The sequence below is a fragment of the Muntiacus reevesi genome, chromosome 7 (genome assembly GCF_963930625.1).
Source record: "Muntiacus reevesi chromosome 7, mMunRee1.1, whole genome shotgun sequence".
In the NCBI taxonomy this organism is placed as follows: domain Eukaryota; kingdom Metazoa; phylum Chordata; class Mammalia; order Artiodactyla; family Cervidae; genus Muntiacus; species Muntiacus reevesi.
Window position 1 is genome coordinate 59,184,856 of NC_089255.1, and position 24,125 is coordinate 59,208,980.

General features: G+C 39.7%; 2 protein-coding genes across 3 annotated transcripts in view; one reads left to right on the forward strand and one right to left on the reverse strand.

Moving 5' to 3' along the window:
- The window catches only part of SHC4 (SHC adaptor protein 4), a 124,539-nt gene that overhangs the window by 79,245 nt on the left and 21,169 nt on the right, over positions 1-24,125 (forward strand). For both annotated transcript variants that reach the window (XM_065940497.1, XM_065940498.1), the window contains exons 6-10: positions 5,335-5,388; positions 8,870-8,921; positions 19,023-19,146; positions 20,834-21,005; positions 23,018-23,078. In XM_065940497.1, the coding sequence (XP_065796569.1) occupies positions 5,335-5,388; positions 8,870-8,921; positions 19,023-19,146; positions 20,834-21,005; positions 23,018-23,078 (463 nt within the window). The remainder of the gene's footprint in view (positions 1-5,334; positions 5,389-8,869; positions 8,922-19,022; positions 19,147-20,833; positions 21,006-23,017; positions 23,079-24,125) is intronic.
- Positions 16-1,775, reverse strand: EID1 (EP300 interacting inhibitor of differentiation 1). The gene has a single exon (XM_065941138.1). It carries the CDS (start codon positions 1,692-1,694, stop codon positions 1,119-1,121), a length of 576 nt encoding a protein of 191 aa, XP_065797210.1. The 5' UTR covers positions 1,695-1,775; the 3' UTR covers positions 16-1,118.

The following is a 24,125-nucleotide window of genomic DNA, read 5'->3' on the forward strand; positions in this document are numbered from 1 at the left end:
ATTAGCCAAACAAAATACAGAGAACAAGAAATCTTTATTATCTTGAATGCTGGTGCATAACTAAAAACAAGCTTAATTAGAGGAGGAGACAGAGGGAAACTTCAGATACTGAGGTGGATTTCTGGGCAGATTTAAAACTTTTAAGGGTTGTTCATAGTGTCTTTTTTTAGATGCAGGGCTTTTCTTTTACTGGACAATGTTCACTTAACAGTTCTTACATTATGAAGTTCAACCAGGGTCTTTTGCCTGTAAAGTTAAATTAAAAAAGAGAGCAAGTGAAACAGAAAATTCTCTAGTATATGCTGATGTTTGAAAGAGTTTGTGTTCTTTGTACCTTCACGTACATTTTACAGTCTAAATTTGAAACTTTATTAAGGACGTCTTAAGTTTTGACTTTAAAAAATGTTCAAGGCAATGAATTTTCTTGAATTAAAGATTACAGTAGCTTTAAAAATGATCAAGATACATGTACAAACAAAATCTCAGTTGTTCTTGGAAACACATTTTAAGATACAGCACACAAAACACATACTTCTTTTGGGGCTAGATTATCCTTTGAGATACTGAAGAATACTCGGTAGAAGATTTATTTTACATTAAAAATTTAGCCTTTGATAACCACAGCTCGGATAGGTCACAAAGCTGAATCTTTAAAGTTTTCTCAATATGCTTTCAGTCCAAATAACTCAAAGACATCTTATGTCCTAAGGTGATAAATCAGTTACTTTTTCTCATATAATTATCATCAGTAGGCTCTTGTACTGGCAGTCTGTCTTGGTCATAACTTATTCTTGCAAAGCCATTCCTTACAGTGAAACATGAAAGATTACCTTCCTCAATGTAAGGGAATTACTCTGAATAAACAACAAAGTCAAAGCCATAAGTGTCTCTGGACATTCTTGAAAACAGGTTTCAACAGTACTAAGATACTTTTCTTTAACAATTTTCTTCCTTTTTCATAACTGTGCAGTCACTACCTTATTCTACTCTGCAAAAAAAAAAAATTTTTTTTTTGGGTGGGAAGATTTTCATTGGCACAGAACTATTTGGAATGAACCCAAATGACAGTGGAATGTTGGGTCTCTCAAGCAGCTTCCTCCTCTCTTAACAGCATTTAACTACTCTCTGTCAATGATCTCATCACAGCCGAGTTCTTCGGTCAGACGATTGACAACCATAAGTGAAAAAAGCTCTTCGATAAAAGCCAATTGATCAAACGGGGTCTTCTCATAATGCATCTGAAACCCGCCATCCAGAGCTGCTTCTCTAGCTCTGGAGGTTCTCAGAAACATCTTGTTGGCTTCTTCAAGGGCCGCTGATACTCTGTAGCCCGCACCACTGAGCGGCTCCTCTTCCGGATAGTCATAATCGTCCTCCCAGTCATCGAATTCCTCGCCCTCGGCCTCGCTCTCGAAATCAGGGCCCGCGATCTGGCCTGGCTGCTCCTCAGGGCTGGGCCGGCTAGCGAGGCCTCGGGGCCCCTGTGGCTCCGCCATTGGCTGGGCAGCCTCCTCCTCCATTGGGCCTTCCTCCTCCAGTTGTGGCGGGGCCCCGGCGCGGGAGGGGTTCGGGGATAGCTCCCGGCTCCCGCCGCCTACCTCCATATGCGGAAGATCACTCTCACCAGGAATCACATCCATCTGCAGATCGTTGCTTTCCTCATAAAGCTCGGACAGCTCGTGCATTTCAGACATAGTGCAAGCAGCTCGACCTCCGCAGAAGTCGTTCGTTTTCCACAAGCTCGGGGCTACGCGGGCGTGCGGTTGTGCGCTTGCGCAAGCGCCGTGCGCTTGCGTGACCTCGTGCGTGTGCGCGACCCCCAAACACCGCCTCCCGCTCAGAGTGCTGCTCTGGGTTGGCCCCCCATCCCCCTCTGGGGAACATTCCCAGTGCGAGGTGGTCTGCGCTCCGTGCGTTCGAGTTTCAGACCTAGGGCTCTTCATTGCTTGGCTTCCCCCTTACCTAGCCGTTCTGCTGCTTATGATGCTATAAACTTGAAAATACTCTATATGCCTTCTGTAAGACCCCTTGCAGACCCCTTACAGAAGGTGGGAAAGATTGAGGGCGAGAGGAGAAGGGGACGACAGAGGATGAAATGGATGGCATCACCGACTCGATGGACATGAGTTCGAGTAAACCCCGGGAGTTGGTGATGGACAGGGAGGCCTGGCGTGCTGCAGTCCGTGGGGTCGCAAAGAGTCGGACCCGACTGAGCGACTGAACTGAACTGAAGACCTCTTAATCTTCCTCCCCTCTCTCCCCTCTCCTTTCTCGCCATCCTCTTTCTTCTGCTTCTCTTTCCTCCATCCGCAGGCAGTCGCATCTGCTTCAGGGTTTTAACTAATTTTATCTCTGCGCTAATGACCGCTAAATCTGCACCTGAAAACCACACGGTGTTTCTCAACAATACATAAGCTTATCAACTCATCCATCCCTCTCTTCTGTTTTTCTCGTTTAAAAAATGTTAAATTCACAAATAAGCATATTATCGGTGTTCTTTAAAAAATATGCGGAGAATAAATACTCGGGCCCATTTTTTCCCCGCTGGAGGTGTGTGTTTACATTTAATTTGGTGTGTGTTTTAAAAATCTTTTTCCGTGCATTTATATGAATCTTTTAAGTCCTCATGGAAAAATCTTAATTTTTTTACATGTCTTACGTAATTGCATTCAACTTATAAAAAAGCAAAAAACCCCTAAATCTTGTAGATTTAGCTGTTGGTATACATAGACATGTTTTCATAGTATTCTGCTTGTATAGCTATACTGTAGTTGACCTAACTATGCATAAAGAATATCACAAAAATGTTCCTTTTTTTTTCTTTTTTTGTATTGTATGGGTAAATGCATATCTACATGTGCCAGTACTTCTCTCTAGTAAAAACCTCAAAGTGGAAAGGTGGAATTACAGGGTATGCATACTTTAGTTTTAATAAACGTCAAATTCCTCTGAAAGTTATTGTACAAATTTAAGCACTAGGCAGTGGTGTTCAAGAATATCCACACCCCTGCTACACATGATTTTGTTGAACTTTAACAATTTCATCAATTTAATGGTGTCTTGTTTTATTTTTTATAGCCTTGATTTTTTTTGCAGGTTATCTTTCAATATGTTTATTGAACATTTGTATTACTTCTGAAAATTAAATGATCTTATTTTGGGTTTACTTTCTTTTTTCTTATTGATGTAGGAATTTTTTATAAACTTTATGTGAAAACTTTGTTTCACTTGTTGCAAATATATTCTCTTTGCCTGCTGTTTCTTGTTTTGGAGATCTTTTCTTATACAAAAGTTTTAAAATGAGCTTTCACAAGTCAAATTTAAAAGTTTCTTTTCTGTATGTCTTTTTTTTTTTTAAAAATAGGATGGATTTGCCTACCTCAGAGAACTTAAGCATAATCTTTTATCTGTCTTTTAATGTCTGTATGGCTCTTTTGTGGTTCAAACATTTATTTATAAATATCATTAAGACAGGATTTATTTTTATATTTTTTTGTATATGGAGCTGATTCAGCTGACTCCACTAATTTAATCACTTGTCCTTGTGTCTGCTGTTTGGTGCCACATTTATCATAGGCTAAAAGAGCATAGAAGTGTCAGTCCTGTTTTAGTCTTTGCAGTCTGAATTTCTGTAGTTTTATAATACGTCTTAATATAAGGAAAATCTTTTCTCTTTGTTCTTTAAAAAATTGCCTTAGTTCTTCTTGCGCATTATTCTTCCAATGTGAATTTTAGAAGTAGTTTTAAAAGTTCCCTGAATAACACTGATGGAATTTTTATTGGAATTGCATGAATTTATAAATTAATTTCAGGGAGAATTGATGTCTTTATAATATTATCTTCTCATCCATAAAGGTGATATATGTCTTTCTGCATGTTCATGTGTTATTTATACTCTTCACTGAAGTTTTCCAAAAAGTTTTATGTGATTCTTATTAGGTTCTCTTGTAAAATATACCTCTCCCCTGTTCTCCATACAGTGTCAGATTGGCTGTTCTTGGTGTACGGGAATGATGTTGATATCTGTATATTGATTTTGTTTTTAGTAATCATTTTAAACTGAAATATAGGAAACATATAGAATAGTGCATAAATTGTAAGTGTATAGCTTGATTATCACAAAATGAATTTGTTTGTGTTAACTACTACCCAGATCAAGGAACATCATTTGCAGGATCCCAGAAAACCACTTGTTTTCCTTTGCCCCCAAAGTCACTACTATTGTGACTTCAAACAGAATGAAATAATTTTGCCTGGTTTTGAACTTGATATAAATTCAGCTATGCAGTATACAGTCTTTGTGTCTGGCTTCTTTTGCCCAAGAAATATGTTGTTTCTGTGTAGTAGTCCCCTGTTTAAATATCACAGTGATCATCATTGGGATTGTTTCCAGTTTGGGGCTATTATGAGCAAGGCAGTGATTCTCTTTCTTGAGATCTTTTGGTATATGTATTTATACAGTTCTTTTGCATATACATCTAAGAGTAGAACTGTTAGATTCTGTTACACAAATTTGAAGGCAGGATTAGTCAATTGGTACACAATTGATTTAATGAATCTTTAAAAGAGTATGACAAATAGGTCTCTGCAAATTGGTCATTACACTGTGGTTTCCAAATAAGGAAGCCTAGAATCTCAAGTAAAAGAGACAATCTTAGCTAACTTATTCAGTTTACTTGGATAGTCTTACTTCATGTTGAAACTCTTAATGTTAGCACCTTAGTAAGAATGGTGGCAAATGACTGAAACTCAAGTCAGAGTAACTTATATAAAAATAAATAAATAAACTAGAAAAAATACATTAAAAAAAAATAAAGAGGGGGGGAAATGTATTGGTTGAAGTGATGAAACAAATGTTACCTCCTACCTTTTTACTGTTTTTGACTCTCAGCTTTGATTTTTCTCCAGAGAAAAATAATTTTCTAACAGACTTTTCCCTCATGACAGCAAAAGATGACTCCTAGAAGCTTTGGGCTTATACAAAGATATTAAATCACGGGGAGAGATGCATTTTCTCCTATTGTTCTCCTCGTTTCCTCCTCAGAGATGTTGATTGTCTTTGCTGTGTCTAGGTGGATGGTGTTTTCTGATTGGCTAGGCCTGGATCATTTGTCTAGCTGCAAGGGGAGGGGGCAGTAAGATGCAGTAAGATCAAACCCACATGAATCTCCTGATCTAAATAAGATTATTATAGAACTTGGATGGAGTGGTTTCCAAAGGGATGTTGAGCAGGCAAAATCAAAACAAACAAATGCATGTACATTACTGTTAGATGGTATATAACTAGGTATAATTAGTTTGTCGCATCATATGTGTTTAATTTGTGTTTTGCAGATTATTGCAAATCATCATATGCAGTCTATTTCTTTTGCTTCTGGAGGGGATCCGGTAAGTATGAATTCATTAAAGTTCTTTTTTTTTTAAATAAGAGTTAAAAGAAATTTCTATGTAAAACATGTTAACCACTACCTGTCTTTTCCAAATATCTTATTACGGTTCGTGAATAGCTATATGTAGCAGGCAGTGAAAAATTTGGGTTCTGGCAAAATATTCCCTGTCACTGATATTGTAAATACTTAGATTAGTGGATAAACTAATGATAATCCATTGTGTTACTAGCCATGGAATTATCATCTGAGACGCTTCTTGTAGATAACATCAAATTCATAAAAAACAAGTATATTATACATCTGTTGACGGTCCTCTGTCAGAATTCTTTTCAACATAGAGTGCCAGGCAGATCCTCCTAATCAGTTGGATTTGGCACATGAGGGGAAGCCTATTTGCCATTCTGGCCAGCAGCCAAGGCAACTAAGTCTAATCTGAAATGAGCAACTAGGTTTTCAGAAACTCATGCGGGGAATGTTGAGCTGGGGAGAGAAAACCTATTGTTCCAACTATGAGTCCACGTGATGCTCAATTCTCGTGAATTGTGCAGGTCTGAGTCGGAGCTCTCCCTCCAAGCGTTCTCTGCAGAGTAGAGGGTCATTCCCAGACCACCAACTACATCATTTCTAGATCAGAGCAAAAGGAGATGGGCGTTGAAGTGAGGAAGCCTGTGACCGACCAAGAAACACATCTGTTTAAACCGAGGGAGCAAGAGAAAGATTTTGCTCCTCTGTGACATTATGACATCTTTTTTGTACCTACAAATGTGCAGGGATTTCACCTGATCTTACACCCAGTCAAAAATCTGCATATAACTATCCCTAGCTCCTCTCTATCCACCCTCCATCTAACCTTCTGATCTGACCTCAGCAGTGACGCCAAGGGCTTTGTTTGGTAGCAGAGAGCGTCAGCTTCCAGCCTGAAAAGGCCAGCACTGTCACTTCTCTTCCTAACCCTCTATAACTTGACCATCCACGAAAGAACTTGAACACTTTTGTAAAGCAGTGTAAAGTAATGAGTTCTGTAAGAGCTGTGGGAAAAATAATTGTTGCCATTTGCCTTAAATTTCCCTTTTCAAGTTTCAATGGTCGCTGTCATTTTAAAATTGGTACGAAAATCCTCAGTTATCCTAGACATGCCCTGCATGGCGTCCATCATAGTTCTCCAGAATCCTAATTCTTTTTAGACTGTCTTTATGTGCCTTTATTTCTTTAAACCAGCCAAAGCACTGCCGCTACCAAAGATAGTAAAGAATTTGTAGCTACCGTGGAAAAGTTTGTACCAACTGAATTGAGTGGCCCCTCTATGTTTTCTACAGGTGGAGAGAAAATTTGCTTATTTTACATAGAAAACTGGGGTGACCAGAGCCTTGGCATTAGAGGTTCCCCCAACTGAAGTTTTACCCTCAGGTCAGGAAGGCAATATGGTGGAGTGCCAGGCTCTGGAGTCAGGTAGACTTGAGTTAACTTACAGTCTCTCTAAGTTTCAGGGTTCTCTTCTGTAAAATGGGAAATGATCCCCCCTTGCCTCAAAGTGTTGTGAGAATTAAGTGAAATGGTGCATGTAAACTGTTAGCATAGTGCCTGGCACAGAGTGATAAGAGATAACTGTCACCAATATTGCTAATACATGTCTATATTCTCTTAGGACACTGTCTGAGATAATTTACAGCTTCACGGCTAATTGAGTCCAAGGGTTTGGAAGCTAAAACTCTCCATGACTTAATGTGGTACCTTCTTCCTACCAGATTCCCTCCAAAGTTTCAAAAATACTGGGTGTTCCTTCTCACCTCTTGACCTTGCTCACCCTCACCTTTACTCCCTTCTCAAAAACAATTTACTTGTCTCCCTTCAGTTGGCCCTGAAGACAGTTCTTGGTAATGCTTTTGTATCTGTATATACTTTCTCCATCTCAAGAATGCATTATGAGTATGAGAAAATTAAATATACTTCTTATATTTCCTCCCATTGTTTGTGCTTTTAACATTCTTTAAATTCTCCCAAATATTTACAATTATGGAATTTTAAGAGATTCTTTTGAACATGAGGAAACTGAGGCCTGGAAATATAAGAAGTGTATTTAATTTTCTCATGCTCACAATGCATTCTTGAGACCTCTTTCCCATCAACTAAGACAGCAGACAGCATTGCGCACATCATGCCACCTCTTCAACTTTAAAATGGGCAGCCAAGCCCCCACAGTTGTGTCTTTGCTTCTAAATTATATAATATAAAGCTCATTGGCACGACCTTATTTTTATATAAAATATTTCAAATCGTTTGTCTTTTTGTATAAGAGAGATTTACTTAGGTATGTGTTATTTTTTAAAATAACTGAAGGCAAGTTATACTGACCCTGAGATCTGTTTCCTGTATGATTCATTGTGGGTTATTAAGTGATTGTCCTTGAGGGTATTACAAACATGGACTTTTATTTCCTGCCGGTTGATTTCATCTTCCCTCTAGAGAGTCATACTTCTAATCTGCAAATGGTATTGTGTGTATTTTTTTCTGAGAACTGAGATAACAAAAAGCATCTTTAATTATTAAAATCTTATCATTCATCAGCATACTGTTTTCAATAAAAGTCAAAATTACCAAGTAGCTTTTTGTTTGTTTTTACAAAGCCAGCAACACATCTCCCTTTTTTAAACAGAAGTTGAAATGGTGCTGTTATATCTTCCTTTATAGTGTCTTCTTTTAAAGTGTCTTTATTTTTATACAGTTATTAAAGGTAAATTTCATTTACAGTTATTATAAAATATTGACTATATTCCCTGTGTTATACAATACATCCTCAAGCCTATTTAAACCCAATAGTTTGTAGCTCCTCTCCCCTTTCCCTATATTGTTTCCTGCTCTGGTTACCACTAGTTTGGAGTGCATCTTTTGGAATTCCTTAGGATTTTTGTGGGTTCTCTATTTCAAAAATGATCTCTTCTTTCTATATATTGATCAAATAAATTTGCCATATTATTCCGTAAGTTGCGCTGCATAAAAGCAGGCTAACCACCACAAAACCATGTCTCTGTAATCAGCTTTTTTTCTGATCTACATGGAATCTGTTTGGACAACTGGGAAGTCATGGTTCACATCCTAGTTTATGACATAAACTTTGTGATTACATAACCCCTGGTATTTCAACTTTAACACAGGAGAGTAATAGTCCCTAACCATTTAAAAAGAATACTTGTCCTAACACAGTCCCTACCTACATTCTCTTTTATTCTTAGTGATATTGTCTGCCTCTAAATTTTTAATCTTCGGATTATCGCCCCAAGGGGCAGAGAATGTAGACTCTACAATTGTTGAGTATATATTATGTATTTGTTTATGTTTCTTCCTAGGATGTTTTCCTTTGCTCTTTAAACAGAAACCTTAGTATCAGTCTCTGCCTGAATATCATACCCTAAATGTACTCTTTTATCTTTTACCAGTACAATCCGTTCATTTTAAATGCAATCATTTTCCCTTTTTTATAGGATACTACAGACTATGTTGCCTACGTAGCTAAAGATCCAGTTAATCAACGAGGTATGGAAAGCAACTTCTAGATTTTCTTAAGAGTTGGTATATACCAACTTTTGAAAGTAACAAGCAATTATTTTCAATATGTCAAGTGATGAATATCACTAGAGTGTATTGGGGGTCTAGAAATATTATGTAAATATGTGTTTGAAATAAATAGCCCTGTCAGCAGAGCAAAGGAGAAAAAATTAGAGGTGGGATTTAAATCCCTTCAACCAAAAGTCTTGTCATCTATTTGCATAAATGAAAGGGAAGCTGTTTCAGTAAGGATAGATGGGCTGGCTGCCACATCCCCAGTGGACAAATGAATTGCACACAAGACCCAAATCAGTGAGGTCATGGGCCTGTAGTTGCCTTGCCAAGTGTGTGCACGTGTGTGTTTATAGGTGTTAAGCCTGTGCCTTGCTGTTCAAGAGCCTGGCATGCCACTCTGAGTGTCTGGCTTTTTCTCATCTTTTAGATCTCAGTTTTAATGTCTCTTCTTCAAAAAGACCTTCTTTGACTGATAGCATCTACCGTCTCCAGTAGTATATGCCACTCTGCTGGGTTATAATACTTTGTTTCTCTTCTATTGACACTTATCCTACATTTTTATCACTTTAGTTACTCACTTGTTTTTGTGTTTAGCGTCTGTCCTTTCTACTAAAAGCTGCTGGATGGCAGGAACTTGTTTCTCCTACTGTTGTTTCCCAAACACTCATCACAATGCCTTGCACGTGGTGATGATCAGTAACTATTTTTGTTGAATGACAGAGTGAATGGAAGAGTGAGTTGATGAGCTGTCTCATCCCAGGATTTAGTAAGATTGCCTAAGAAACCACCTGCCAGCCACATTTTGTGTCAAGGGCCTGAAGTTAGGCCATTGGACCTCTGTAGACAGACATGCTGAGTGTTGCTTCTCATCCCTGACTCTGGGGTATTCACTCATTTTAGTGAAGAGTGTTAGGTTGCCTCCCCTCCTTAACTAGAGCCTATTAGTTGAGCAGTACCCTTTGTCACCTCAGGGCGGAGTTTGCCGCCAAGCATTCATTAAGTATGTATGGAGTGGAATTTGGAGATTCAAAGAGCTATAAAAACATGAGGCAAGAATGCATGTGGTGTACTGGGGAGCAGGGCTTCCCTGGTGGCTCAGTGGTAAAGAATCTGCCTGCTAAAGCAAGAAATGCAGGTTCAATCCCTGGGAAGATGCCTTGGAGAAGGAAATGGCAATCTACTCCCAATACTTCAGTATTCTTGCCTGGGAAATCCCATGGACAGTGGTTGGCAGGCTACAGTCCATGGAGTCACAAAAGAGTTGGACATGACTTAGCAACTAAACAACAACAACAAATACTGGGGAGCAGGTGAATAAACACTTATTAGGATGTAGATTGTGTATGAAGGGGGAAAAAAGTCAAAAAAGGACATTTAGAGGGCAGATAGGAGAAAGCTAATAAGTAGAGACAATCTTATGAGCAGATGGGTGGAGAAAGCAGTTTACAAAGCAGAGATTTAGGAAGGTTCATTTGGCAGCAGGCTGCAGTGGATGGATTCAGGGAGGGGACAGGTCCATTTGGAAACTATCATGATTGTCAAAAATGAAACTGTGAGGACCACCTGCTGGCACAGTACCCAGCACAGAGTAGATGCTCAGTAAATGTGGCCCAAGAGAGCATGGCTCGATGAAATCGAAAGAAGAACGGGTTATAAATACTGTGCAATACTCCTTTAAAATAGACTCTAAACTACATAATAAAGAATGGATATTACTCAAAGAGTAGATGGGAGAGACAGAAACTAGTGAAGGAAGGGGAGTAGGAATGGAACACAACAAAGGATACTAAAGAGCAACCTCTTTTAATCAAGCCTGAGCTTCCCTAAAGTTGTTGTTGTTCAGTCACTAAGTTGTGTCCGATTCTTTGTGACCCCAAGGATTTAGCTCACTAGGCTCCTCTGTCCATGGGATTTCCCAGGCAAGAATACTGGAGTGGGTTGCCATTCATTTCGCCAGGGGATCTTCCCAACCCAGGGATTGAACCTGTGTCTCCTGCACTGGCAGGCGGATTCTTTACCACTGAAGCCCTCCCTAAAGAATGGAAGTAGGCTATTTTGGGGAAGGTCTCTGAACAACAAATCTCTTTCTTTCAACCTGAAAAGGACAGGGTGAAAGGAAGAACAAATAGACCAGGAACTCTAGATATTTAGCAACTTTGCCATCAGTCACTGAATATCTCAGGCATGTCCTTGCTCTTCAGCAGAAGGGGTTCAAAGACTACACTTGTTACGGAGGGTAATGGCCTAGGATCCACATGCTTGCCGATCTCCTCACTTGCTTAAGTGAAATAAAGCAGAGAGAATGCAATGCAACTCATTCACTTTGAAGTCTGGTGCCTGAGTAGTTCATCAGAGCCGAGCTGCTAGAAGGAATTCAGGGGGATCCTGGCTCGAGGATCCTGCAAAGGCTTTTTTGAGAACTGTTGACTGAGCTCATGGATGGATTTCAGAGTAAGAAGAGAATGGACTCAGAAACTCTTCATATAGAGGTTCCAGTGTTTTCTTTCTTTAGTCCCAGCCCAGGTATAAGAAATAAGAAAGATGCTGGAGTCAGACAGGCTGGACAGGAATCATAATTCTTCCCCCATTACACTGTAGTCCTCAGCCAAGTTGTTTCACATCCAAAACTTCAGTTTCTTTCTTTCTTTTTTATGTTAAAAATTATTTTTAATTGGGGAAAATAGCTTTACAATGTTGTGTTGGTTTGTGCTGTGCAGCAGCACATCAGCCATAATTATACGTACATTGCCTCCCTCTTGAACCTTCCTCCCCTCCCCTCATCCCACCCCTCCTAGGCAGTAATAACATCTCCTTGCTAGTGTTGTTGAGAGGAGTAACAGGTAATACCGAGAAAGCACCATTTCCTTTCCTGTCTTCTCATCTTTCTGTCTTCCTAGGGACACAGGTCTGTCTGGTAGCTAGATGACTTAGAAACATAATGTGATTTTCTTGGGCAAAAAAGTTAGTATCTCCTCATCACGTTCTGCTCCTTTGCTTGTCCCCTGGCCCCTTCTCTTATGTACCTTCTCTGCGAGAAGCCGTTCTGTTCACAGCACACCCACTGTTTGCACACCCCTCAGGTGTTAAATCCTTTCCCCTCACCTGTGCCTCTGGACTTTAGTTTCTGCACAGAGGTACTGACACAGCTCTTGAGTCCACAGACAATTATTAATTACATACTAATACACAAGAGGCTGAGGTAATCATTGTAGAAGAAAAATGGTAACTGGCCACCCTGGGCTCATCATCACGGGGGAGAGAAACAGAGCCTGTCCGATGTGCAGCAGAAGAGGGGCGCACGGCACAGTGCCCGGAGCCTGCAGCTGCTCAGGGAGGCTCTGTGCAGTAAGTGAATACAGGCACGAGTGGGATGAGAGCTCAGGGCTGTGGGTCTGGGTGGCGGGCAAAGGTGGGTTGCAACGAATGCGAAGAGTAGAAGTAGGCTGAGAGGGAAGAAACTGTCAAGGCTTAAAAGGCCAGTCGAAAGGTTACTGGGGGCTGTTGAAGATTTTGAGCTTTATAAAGAATTATTCTGGTTTCTGCCATTCTACTAAAATTATAAAATGATGACTTTTCTGGCCTTTCCATCTATAAAGGTGAAATTGAGGGCAGGAAGGTGGTCTGGAATTGTGGAGTTCAGTTTGGAGGACATCTCACTGGTCCTGGGCTGGGCTGATGATGCTCTAAACTACATGGGCAGGAGAAAGGACAGTCTGGACAAATTGTGAAGTAATAGTTGTTGGGAGCTATTTAGATAAGAGCATTGATAAAGAAATAAAAATCAGGTGGTCTCAAGGACTTAATGAGACATTGTATTCGATGCAAGTATCTTAATGCCTGACTCATTATAAGTATACAATAAATGATAGCCATTATTATTATTGTCCTGAGTGATTTGAAGTGGCTTGCCAGTAAAAAAAAAAAAACAGGCATTTTTACAAATAGGAAAAACAATCCAACAGAGAAAGAAAAAAAAAAAAAAAGTTATCATTTATTTTGTGCTCACCACGTGCTAGGCATTGTCAGGAGTACTTTCTGCATGGTCTCCTTTCATCATCACAACAGTCCTATGAAGTAGATATTAATGTCACTGCTTTTTTAAAGAAACAAGCTCTGGGACTGAAAAAGTAGTTTTACTAAACCCACCCAGCCAGTAAGCACCTGGACCAACTTCAGGTCTGAAGCACACACGAAAGAAGACTACCAGGCACCAAGAAGCATAAAAGAAAAGCAAAAAACTTACTAGCAATCAAAGACACACAAATTATAAATAGATACCATATTTGTCTTTTATAAAAAGGTAAAATGTGATTTGGAGTTGTAGTATCTCCTGAATACTTCTGGTAGGAGTGTAGATCCAAATGTTTCAGAAAGCATACTGAAAATTTGCATCAAAACTTTAAAAAGTGTAAACACTTATTAAAAAGAACTTTCTTTATTTCTGGCTGTGCTAGGTCTTTGTTGCTGCATGCAGGCTTTTCTCTGGTTGCCTCGAGCTGGGGCTACTCTTCGTTGGGGTGTGCAGGCTGCTCCTTGTGGAGGCGTCTCTTGTTGCAGAGCGTGGGCTCCAGCATGCTCGGACTTCAGTATTTGCCGCGTGTGCACTCCGTGGTTGTGGCTCCCTGGCTCTCAAGTCCAGGCTCAACAATTGTGGTGCACAGGCTTAGTTGCTCCGCAGCATGTGGGATCTTTCCGGATCAGGGATCGAACCGGTGTCTCCTGCGTTGGCAGGCAGATTCTTTACTACTGAGCCGTCAGTGAAGCCTGTGTAAACAGTTTTGAATCAGCAATTTCACTTCTAAGGAAATGAGACATGTACAAAGATTAAGCAATAAAGATCACTGGTGGCTCAGCAGGAAAGAATCTGCCTGCAGTGCAGGAGATGCAGGAGACGTGGGTTCAATCTCTGGGTCCAGAAGATCCCCTGGAGGAGGGCATAGTACCCCTCCAGTATTCTTGCCTGTAGAATCCCATGGACAGAGGAGTCTGGGGGGCTGCAGTCCGAAGGGGCGCAAAGAATCTGATACGACTGAGTACATGTGAGCGCATCACGTAAGAAAAGGAAAATTCAGTATTTATAAATAGCAAATTATTTAAATGAACCCATAGGCTGTTCTACCATGCAGCAATTAATATTATTAAGTACAAAAAAAGCAGATTATGAACCAATGTGATTGGTATGATCCCAGGTAATTTTTTGAAAAAAAAATTATAAAGACACATGTCAAAATGTTAATAGTATGCAGATATTCCTGGTTAGTGAGACTTATATAATTTCTTTTCCTTGGTGTCTGTTTTCTAAAACTCCCTATAATGAATGTTTATTGCATTTGTAAAAGAAAAAGAATGTTCTAAATCCTTGATTAAAAAAAAAAATAGTGAAACCAGAAAGGCAATGTTATAAAATTACCTAGTGAGTTTGGCTCTTCCCTGGGCAAATGCTCAGTTGAGAGGAGAAACCTGGAGGTTTGTGGGGGCTGGGGAGAGGTTTCAGGTTTGGAGAAGCTGCAACTTCTTAGCCCTAAAAGTGGGCAAGATGTCTGAAAGTAGAACCCAGAAAGAAGAGGGCTGAGGTCTCAGGGAATGGGAGAAAACCGAGAGATCAGTATCGACTAAGATGGAGGAAGAACACATTTCTCTAGGAGAAGATACCCGGGAATGTCTCAGACTGAAAAGGAGTTCAGGGGAATGGAGGTGGAAAATGCCGTTCAGTCCAGCGATTGACAGGCTGCTGGTCACTCTGGGAACCACAGTGTCAGTGGACGGGTCACGGCAGCACTCAGACCTCAGGGCTGAGGAGGGCCTGGCTGACAGGCAGAGGAGCCCGGGCTTCATGCTAATTATCCCGAACGTTCCCACAGTCTCCCCTCTGCTTGATTCACTTGTAGAATTAGTGCCTTCAACTCAGGGAAGCTACCACTTTTTCTGTCTTGGCTAGGACTCGTTGGTGAGCTCCTTACTTCATAAAAGGCCTCTTCTGTGGAAAAGGTGAGCCCCCCAGTGAGAGTGTTGTGAGTTTACCTAGTGACCAACACAGCTTACCCCTGCAATTGCTATAAATGAAGAATCGCTTCACTTCTTACTCCAAATGTGTGCAGTGCAGGACGGCTTGAATATTTTCTCTGAATCTAGTCTGTGAAGAGGTCCCGGTTTACCTGGACTACCTGGATATAGGCATGTCGTGGTCCTCTCTATAAAGAAAGCAAAAAACAAAACAAAACAAAAAGAACCCTGTAAAACCAATTTAAATTAACCCAGTTATGTTATTTCTGTTTATGGCTGTAAAATATATGTGCTGCTGTTCTGGTGACGTTGATAAACTGTGGTCCGACAGCTGGCTAGTTGCATCAGACTGATTTCTTCTTAAGGGCTGGTAGACTCTATGCTTCAGTCCCACAGCGCCATCTGGTGGGTGATTTGAGAAGTTGCACTTTTGAATTTCTAGTTTTCCCATAAAAACCGAAAACCAAAAGCAAATGAACAACAAAAGCAAAACTGGTCTATTTAAGCATAAAGCATTAAAGAAAGGTCTGTTATTCTTTAAAAATTGTTCTCAGCCTCTTGTCCATGACTATCCAGTTAAGAAACCAAATGAAAAAGAATATGAATCTAAGATTCTTTTACATCTTACTTAATAGACTACCTGATACTCAAGAATAGAATTGTAGGTCTGTTCACAGACAGAACATTCTTTTCATTTCACAATGAAAAGAACCCAAGTCTGTGTCTAATTTAGACATAGAGGTCAAAGCTTGGGCCCCCCACATCACTGGAAAGTCAAATTGTTTTGGGGAGAATTGGGATTTTCTATTATATGCTTGTTTTTCTTCCTTCTCATTAGCTAAAGATTGAGAAATTCTTGACCAAGCTGGTGCTTATCTGAGTTTTTGGAGATGGGTCTAGCAATGGGAATTGGGCATATTTGTATGTGGTCCAAAACCCATTCCTGTCTAGGTCATGACCAACCTAAAAAAGAACAAAGAGCATTTTCACAGAGCATCACGTAAGTGGCAACAAAAGCACCACCAAAATGTGTGTGCTCCTGAAAGTGGCGAGGCTGCACAGGACACTTGCACAGGGCCAGTCATCATGTCCAGCTGTTCCTTTCCTGGAGATAGGCACCACGGTTTTGTCTTCTCTTCCTGTTTAATCTTTAAAAAATAATATGACAGTAACACGGTTATCCAAAGGAAAGTGAAAAATCGTGTTGGTAAGCATCAGCCCAGGAAAAGGACCAAAGCTTCAAGTATCAGAAAAGTTGAGAGAAATAAAACGAGAAGTGGTAGAGGACGGTTGGTGGGTTTGGGTCATTCATTCATTCCTATATGCCCATGTGCTTTGCCCTGTTCCTCAGAGAGTTTAAAGTGCTATAATCAAGGGAGGATAGGATTTCTGTAAAGCAGGAAGGGACTTCAGAGATCATAATGCCCTGTCTCAGCAGGTGAGGGCCTGGGTGTAGCATACCTTATTCACATAGCCTGTGGTATAATTGGCCATTGAACTGGGATCTGCATCTTATTACAGAGTTCTTTCAGCCATTGTTGTTTTCTCATCCCTCTCATGGGAGATAAACTTTGGTTTTTCTTATTTATCTATTTATTTACAGTTGAATTTCCCACCTCTCCCACTATCTTTTCCATCTTTATCTCAAGACATCTTGTTTATCCTAAGAGAAAGTAAGATTACATAAATTGTTTCCATTTTGATTTTTTAAAATATTTGTTTTTAATTGTTGATGATTGCTTTATAATACTGGTTTGATTTCCGGCCTTGACTTCATTTTTAAGTGGACCAGGAATTTATGAGATGAAAAAAATAATTCAAGTGAGTTACCTTTTTTTTTTTTTACCATAGTGTAGCACAACTATTTTTGGGCTCAACCAAAGGACACGTGTCCAAGGGCACTTTATAGGTTTAAGGATGTGAAGCCTAACCAGGAAGGAGGAGACCATTTTCACAAATGACCCAAGCGGTCATTTGTACCACTCAGTGGTCATGAAACCTTCCCTATGATAGGGGCTCACTGCCAGTCTCACTTCAGTAGAACTGAAGATGATTTCTCACAGCAGAGTTATGAGTGTGATTCAGAGAAATCAACATTAATTCATTCAACACATACTTTTAAAACACCTTCAGTGCATTAGTCACTGTGTGAAGCTAGTGTAGAGAAAAAAGGGGGGCAATATACAATGGCAATCTGAAAATAGACCAAACATTTTCCTTTGGTAAGAAGGCTATTAATTTATAGACATTGTTAATCGGGTTTTCAAAACTATAATTAGCTCCTAAGTCTATTTCAAGATCCAGGTTGCTTCTTGAAAGGGGCAACCTTACAAGAAGTGATCAATAACCCTTTTGGAGATTTGATACCTTAGCATCGTTTGATTTAGTAATACCATCCCCTGCCTACACACACACAAACCTCCCTTCCAAAAGTTCAGAGACGTAAATTCCTTAAGTAAATGTCCAGCTAATTCTGAAATGAGAATTGTCTGATATTCCTTGAGATGATTATCAACATAAAGCTAGGAAACCATTGTAGGTTCTACCATAACCTACTGTTATAGGCTCTGCAAATCCAGTTAGGCGTGAATGAATTTTGTGAATGTGTTAGTTGCTCAGTTGTGTCTGACTCTTGGTGACCCCATGGACTGGAGCCTGCTAGGCTCCTCTGTCCATGGGATTCTCCAGGCAAGAATACCGGAGTGGGTTTCCATTTCCTTCTCCAGGGGATCTTCCTGACCCAGGGATTGAACCTGGGTCTCCTGCATTACAGGCCAGTTCTTCACCATCTGAGGCACCAGGGCTTGATTGAATTTTATTTTACTTTAAATACATATAAAATCCTTCTCACGACTGCTCAGAGCCTAAAAACATGCCTTCACCACAATAGGTATCTTCCTGTCTTCAGGTATGTATCCCTTTTAGTAAAATGTTCCAGTATTGTTCCCACAGTCCCACCATTTCACAGCTTCCTTTTTATTTAATCTAATTCCCTGGGCACACACTTAAACCTTTCCAGTTCTCAGAAAATAGCTGACAGTTTTTACAACATTCTTGTATATTGAAAAATTATCAAGCTATTCCCTCATTCCTCAATTCTTCAGGCTATACAGACCAATGTAATTTTGAAAATCTCATGAAACTTATTACCGTATCTTAAGTCATCCTTATGATTTTAAGCCATCCTTATGAAACTTCAGATTCAGTTCAGTCGTATATTAAGGCCCTGAGCACACCATTCTCTCTTCAAGGCAACCGACATTCCATGTGATGGGGAGATTAATTTATGGTCCCCTGAACACAAGCTCTGGCTTTAACTTAGCAGTAGCAGATTTGCTAATTCGCCTGTGATGTTCTGTCAGCTGTCCCCTCCACAATTTATTTCTTTAATTTTCTAGTGATAGCTAGCCCTTTCTAGTTACAGCTTTTAGAGAAAGTATCTATAAAAATTTTAATATCCTCTGATAATATCAGTATTCATGAAATCTTGATTTGGTGCTTATTGGAGATAGTTCTTTAGTAGGATTTCAAAGACAGGGATTCCCACACCATCACTGATTTTGAGTAGTAATGACAGGGCAAAGGGCTGGCTAGAGGAAAGGGTAGTCTAAAGCCTCTGTCTTCACCAGTAGCCCTTCCCCATTTGTGAGGGGTGCATGTAGAAAGTTACTTTGTTTTCAGTCATCCATAGAGTACCAAGTAAAGACAATGAGGCAGACATCATCTTGTCAGGTTGTTGCCCTAAAATCATCTTCTGTATTGAATTCTAGAGCTAACACAGAACATGAATCACATTATTAGTCAAGATCGGTCTGCCTTTATTAAAGTGTGAGCCCCAAATACCTGCCTTAAGACTGGAATTTATAAGTGTTTTGAAGTATCTCGTCGTAAAATGTGAATGTTTCTTCTCTTTGACGCATATGTAATATGAAGTATGAGATTTCAGAGCTGCAGAAAACTTGGAAACCTACTTCCTTTTATTTACCAGTTCATGTTCTGGAAGTATTTCAACTTTATAAAATCTTCTCTTACTGAAAATTTATTGTAATTTTTTGGTATGTCCTCTTGCAGCCTGCCACATACTGGAATGCCTCAATGGAATGGCCCAAGACGTCATAAGTACCATAGGACAGGCTTTTGAACTCCGGTTTAAACAGTATTTGAAAAATCCTTCTTTGAATCCTTCTTGTGAAAGGTCAGCCAGGAATTCTATAATTATTTGACTTAACCATACTTTGTTTTGTTTTAAAATTAATATGGGATTTAAAATGGACGAATGAAATTAGTAATTTTTTATTTACCAATAGATACAGTTTCCATACAAACTAATAGTGACATTTTTACTCTTCTTCCTTTCTTATTTGTCTAGATATTTCCTCTTGCTTTGTAATAGAATTAGAGGAAACACTAAAAGTAAGAATGGGTTGACCCTGTTTCTCTGATGTTATACAGAGCTCTGCATTAATTAGATAGTGTCATAAAATGAGCAAGAAGAAATTTCTCAGGTTTGTTTCAACGCCAGATCCCTTGCATATCAGTTAAAATAATTAAGAAAGAAGAAAATCCTAAGAATCAAATGTGTGTAGCAGGAACTCCTGTTTGCTGGTGGGTAGTGCCGATAGCTCAGCTCCAGCCAGGCCAAGGGGTAGAGCACGACGTGACTCTGTCTGCACCACGGAAAGTCCACAGTGAAAGCTGAACCCTTTCAGGCCTGTCAGACTCCACCACATGTGGAATGCAGTGAGGTCCCTGGGTGACAGAATTCATACCCAAGAAATAAAATTCTTGGATACTTGTAAATGCATTTCTGGAACCCCCCCAATTTATCATTTCATGTATCAACAAACACCAGACTTGGAGATCTATCAGAGGTGGTTTAGCATGGCAAAAAAGAGGGGCTACCAGCAGGCCTTGATGCTGAATGTTTTCTAGGGTGGCTCTTGCATTTTAGTGTTGTCTTTTCATTGACATGTAATGAACCCAACAAAGCTGTGGGTTGTCAGTGAGGTCAACGCAGTCCAAATGGACTTGATTTATTTTTTTCTCATAAGAAACTTTGACTAATTCCAGTTTGGAAGAAAAATCTGTGTTCTTTTTTTTTTCCCCCTATTTCTTAAAAACAATGCATGTTTACATGAATCTATCCGCTTGCCACATATGTTTCTAATATTTCTTTATGAATCACATATACTCCAGATTTGTGCAGACAAGATAGCTGGCCATAGCTCTTGTATTTTGTTTTTTTTCATCTTCATAAACTGAAGTTTTCATCTTCTGTTTATGGTAAACTGAGCCAGGCCCTCTGCTCAGTATCTAAATTTTCTTTGAGCAAAAGCATTTCCAAAATGCTATACTGAAAGTGGGCTGAAGAATTTAAGGAAAACTTTGTATTTGTATTCGATTGACAAAAACAACTTACATTCAGGAAGTTAGTATATATATATATATAGGTACATGTACATATTTTGTCACTGAGAGGAGACATGAAAGCATCACCCGTGGCACTTTTTGTTGGCTTACCCCACTTTGATTGTCTACAGAAAGCTAAACAATACAGCCATCTGGTTGCTTCTATCCAGATGTTTGACATCACCTAAACACAGAAGCCAAATAAACAAAGGGAACCGTTTCAGAAGGGACCGGTGCAGCCGATTAAAATCCCTGTAGAAAACACCAACTACACCAGAAGGGCCTGTAGATATCGAGAAGTGTAAGCTGGAACGAGGAGCTATCTGAAACTGAACAGCTATACTCTTAAAGCACGAAAAGTTTTTCAGGGTGATTTGCATGGTTCTGATCTCTCTACATCTCTCTACATTATGCATCTCCTACAGCATATGAATTCCCACCCAGCCTTTTGGGGATCCTTTTTTCCCTTACAGTGAGGAGGTGCCTGTTGATGACCATGCTGAGGAGAGAGAAGATCATGAGTATTATAATGAAATCCCAGGGAAGCAGCCGCCTGCAGGTGGTGTTTCAGATGTGCGGATCAAAGTTCAAGCCACAGAACAAATGGCTTACTGCCCCATACGGTGTGAAAAGCTGTGCTATTTGGTAAGTAATAGTTTATTGCTATTGTAGCTAACATTGCAGTTCTGTCCTATCACTGAGCTTAATTTGAGGATTTCCAAATGCTAGTTTACAGAAGATATCATCTTCCTCAATACAGAGCCAGAGAATGAATCATTGTCGGAGCCTGTGCTAAGTAACTTTTACTCTTAGCTAATCCCCCATCCTCAGCAAGTGACCTCACATCTTACTTCTCTGGAAAGACTAGGACGGTCCAACATGTAATCCTCAACTTCATCCTTCTCTGTCTCCCGTGTGTTTCTGTGTCCTTCTTGGTTCTCTTCCTTAGCTACTGTCTCCACAGCTAATCCTTCCCCTGAGCTCCTGACCCTGTTCCCTCCACCAACACTGTGCTCTTGTTCTGTCCATCAACCTGCATTTCCATTGTTATTTTTTTCTCTGTATACCAGTTCTTTCTCTTCTATCTGCAGATAAACTTGGACTCCCCCAACCCATCTAATAATATCCCACCTCCCTGTCATCTTCCTTTCATCCACAGACTTGTAGAAAACACTGTATTTCTGCATTCACATCCACACTACACTTCCAAAATCTGAACTCTGCTTGACAGCTTGATAGAAATTTCTTTTACAGTGCTCACCAGTGGTGTTTTGGTTGTCAATGCAATTGCTAAATCTATTTCCTTCAGTATTTTGAATCTGTTTATAGTGTGTGATACCTGTTTGCTTTCTCTTCTTTTTTTAGACCTTTTCTTTTAGCTTCTAAAACATTTCCATGTGTCATTCATTCTGCATCTTTAGTTGCTGCTTTTCTTTTTCTTGTTTTCTAAAATTTTATTATGAATATATTCAAACATAGAAAAAAGTTGAAAGAATTACACATGAATACTCACCACCTAGATTCTATAATTATAATTTTACTCTATTTGCCCTGTCATCCTATGTAGCTATCATCCATCAATCCTTCTTATTTTTGATGCATTTCAGAGGAAGTTGCATCTTAACTTTTTTTGATCTTGTATTCTTGTATGTCCACCCCTGTGAAACCAAGCATCTGCTTTACTGCCATGGACTCCCTTGCTAATGTTCTGCCCTTGGCCCTGGTTTTTCCTCTGACATGCCACCTTTGTACAGACTCCACCAGCTTGTTTGTCTTTAGCCATACCTGTCTTTCCAGCTGTGATTAAACTCAGCATTTTACCTTGACTCCAAGCCAGATTCCTCTCCTGATGTGCTCAAGTTTATTAATGGCATTCTTATTTTTTCACTAACCTATAGTTTTTTGTTTTCTCACACTTCAGGCCATATATCAACTCAGTCTTTAAGACCTAGGATCCTACCATGAAAATATCTTGACTCTACTCAGCCTATATCTTTCCTATTGCATCTTTCTAAGTTCTGGTTCAGATTTGCTCAGGTGACCCTGAAGGCCCCTTCTCTGTCTCTGGTTTCATTCCCTTAAACCCTCCTGCGTGGTACTGATGGATTAATCTTTCTAAAGCATAGATATTGCCCTTCTCAAAGGTGTCAGGGGATCCCATACTGTTACTGAAGAGAGATGTGTATATGGATAATCGAAGCCTTTGATAGCATGAGATTTTTCGAGGATGAAAAGTGAATCTGGCACACACCTCAGTAGAGTAGGGCTCCAAGCTGCCAACTCACAGTTAGATAGAAGTTTGCTAAATGGCCAGTGTTTGTACAAGTGTCCTGGAAATCACCCTTTCTGGCTGAGCTTGGATTGAGTCATGGAATGTGACCTCCCAAGCAGAAGCAATAACCCTCAGGGTATAGACCTTACGGTTTTGACCCCCCATACCCTAATCAGACCCACCTCTGCAGCTCCAAAACAATTCACTGGGAAAGGAGGCTATACTTCCCATTTAAAATATCAACTTCTTTTTCTCACTTTGTCTCACTTCCTCTGTCAGAAAGTGGTGTTTTCTACTAAATTGTGCTGGGAGTTTTATGTGTCTTTTGCAAGTTTATGAACTTACACTATGTTTGTAAATGTTTCACAACTTGTTGTTTGCACAGCCTGGAAACTCCAAGTGCAGCAGCATGTATGAGAACTGTCTGGAACAAAGCAGGGTCGTAGGTAGGTACAATTGCACTTCCCTATCTGCCGCCCTTCTTATTCCTTTTACGTTATGTGATCGCGTGTGGCCCTTGCTCTTTCATGGGAGAGTCAGGTGTCTATAACCAAACACTCTGAGAAGCCTTCCCACCCTCTGAAAAGGTCAGGATGCCGTGTGCATCAGTGAGAAAGCTGTGGTTCTCGCTTGCTCCTGTGTGCTCTTCCACACTACAGTTCTGCTTTATGGAGCCTTTCACTGCTTTGAATATCATGAAAGCTCTCTCACCGGAAAGGTGATTTCTCTACTCACAACTCAAGGGAGTTCCACTTCAAAGACTATCAGACAGTAAGCTAATATGAAAATTGATGCTTGTCAAATCCATTAGGATTAAGAGAAAAGCTTTATTTCTGCTTGGCAAAGGGAACAAAAAGAGATCTGAAATGTGAGAGTCCCAATTAGAAGTTCATACATCCCATACTTGCCAGGGCATTAAATGTCTTATTACTACATATGATAGATAATTGGCGTTGGGCACAACTCTTCCACAACACGATTGTAGGGCATAGACTATCATGTTGGAAATGTATTTTCATTAAAACATTCTACTGCTAGTCATTTTATTCTTTTTTTTTTTTTTTCATTTTATTCTTATAAATTGTTAAAAGTATTTCTTTGAGAAGGAAAGTTTTGCAGCTTTAGAGTAGAAGATAATTGGGCATTATAAATAATGCAGTGGAGGACAGAGCTGGATAACTATGCTTAAGGACTCAAATTATCAGCAGCTTGCCAACTAGAAGGTAGTCTCTTACTTCCATGGATATTTTCATATTTCTTATAGAATTTTTTCAATGTAATCCATTAATTTTGTTATTTCTTATATAGTAGGGATACATGAGGATTTTGGTACTGCTATGATTACCACTTTCCTCTACCCTACAAAATAAGAGGAGTTATGAACTGAGATAGTATTTTAAATTTTTAAAAACATGGTTCTTTCTGATGGAAATTAAAATTCCACGCCATTCTTTAAGCTTACTTAAAATTCTGAATGCATTCTTAATAATAAA

Bases quoted from the DNA above. Each gene is read 5' to 3' on its own strand.
- EID1 (XM_065941138.1), bottom strand. From the start codon at position 1,694: ATGTCTGAAATGCACGAGCTGTCCGAGCTTTATGAGGAAAGCAACGAT.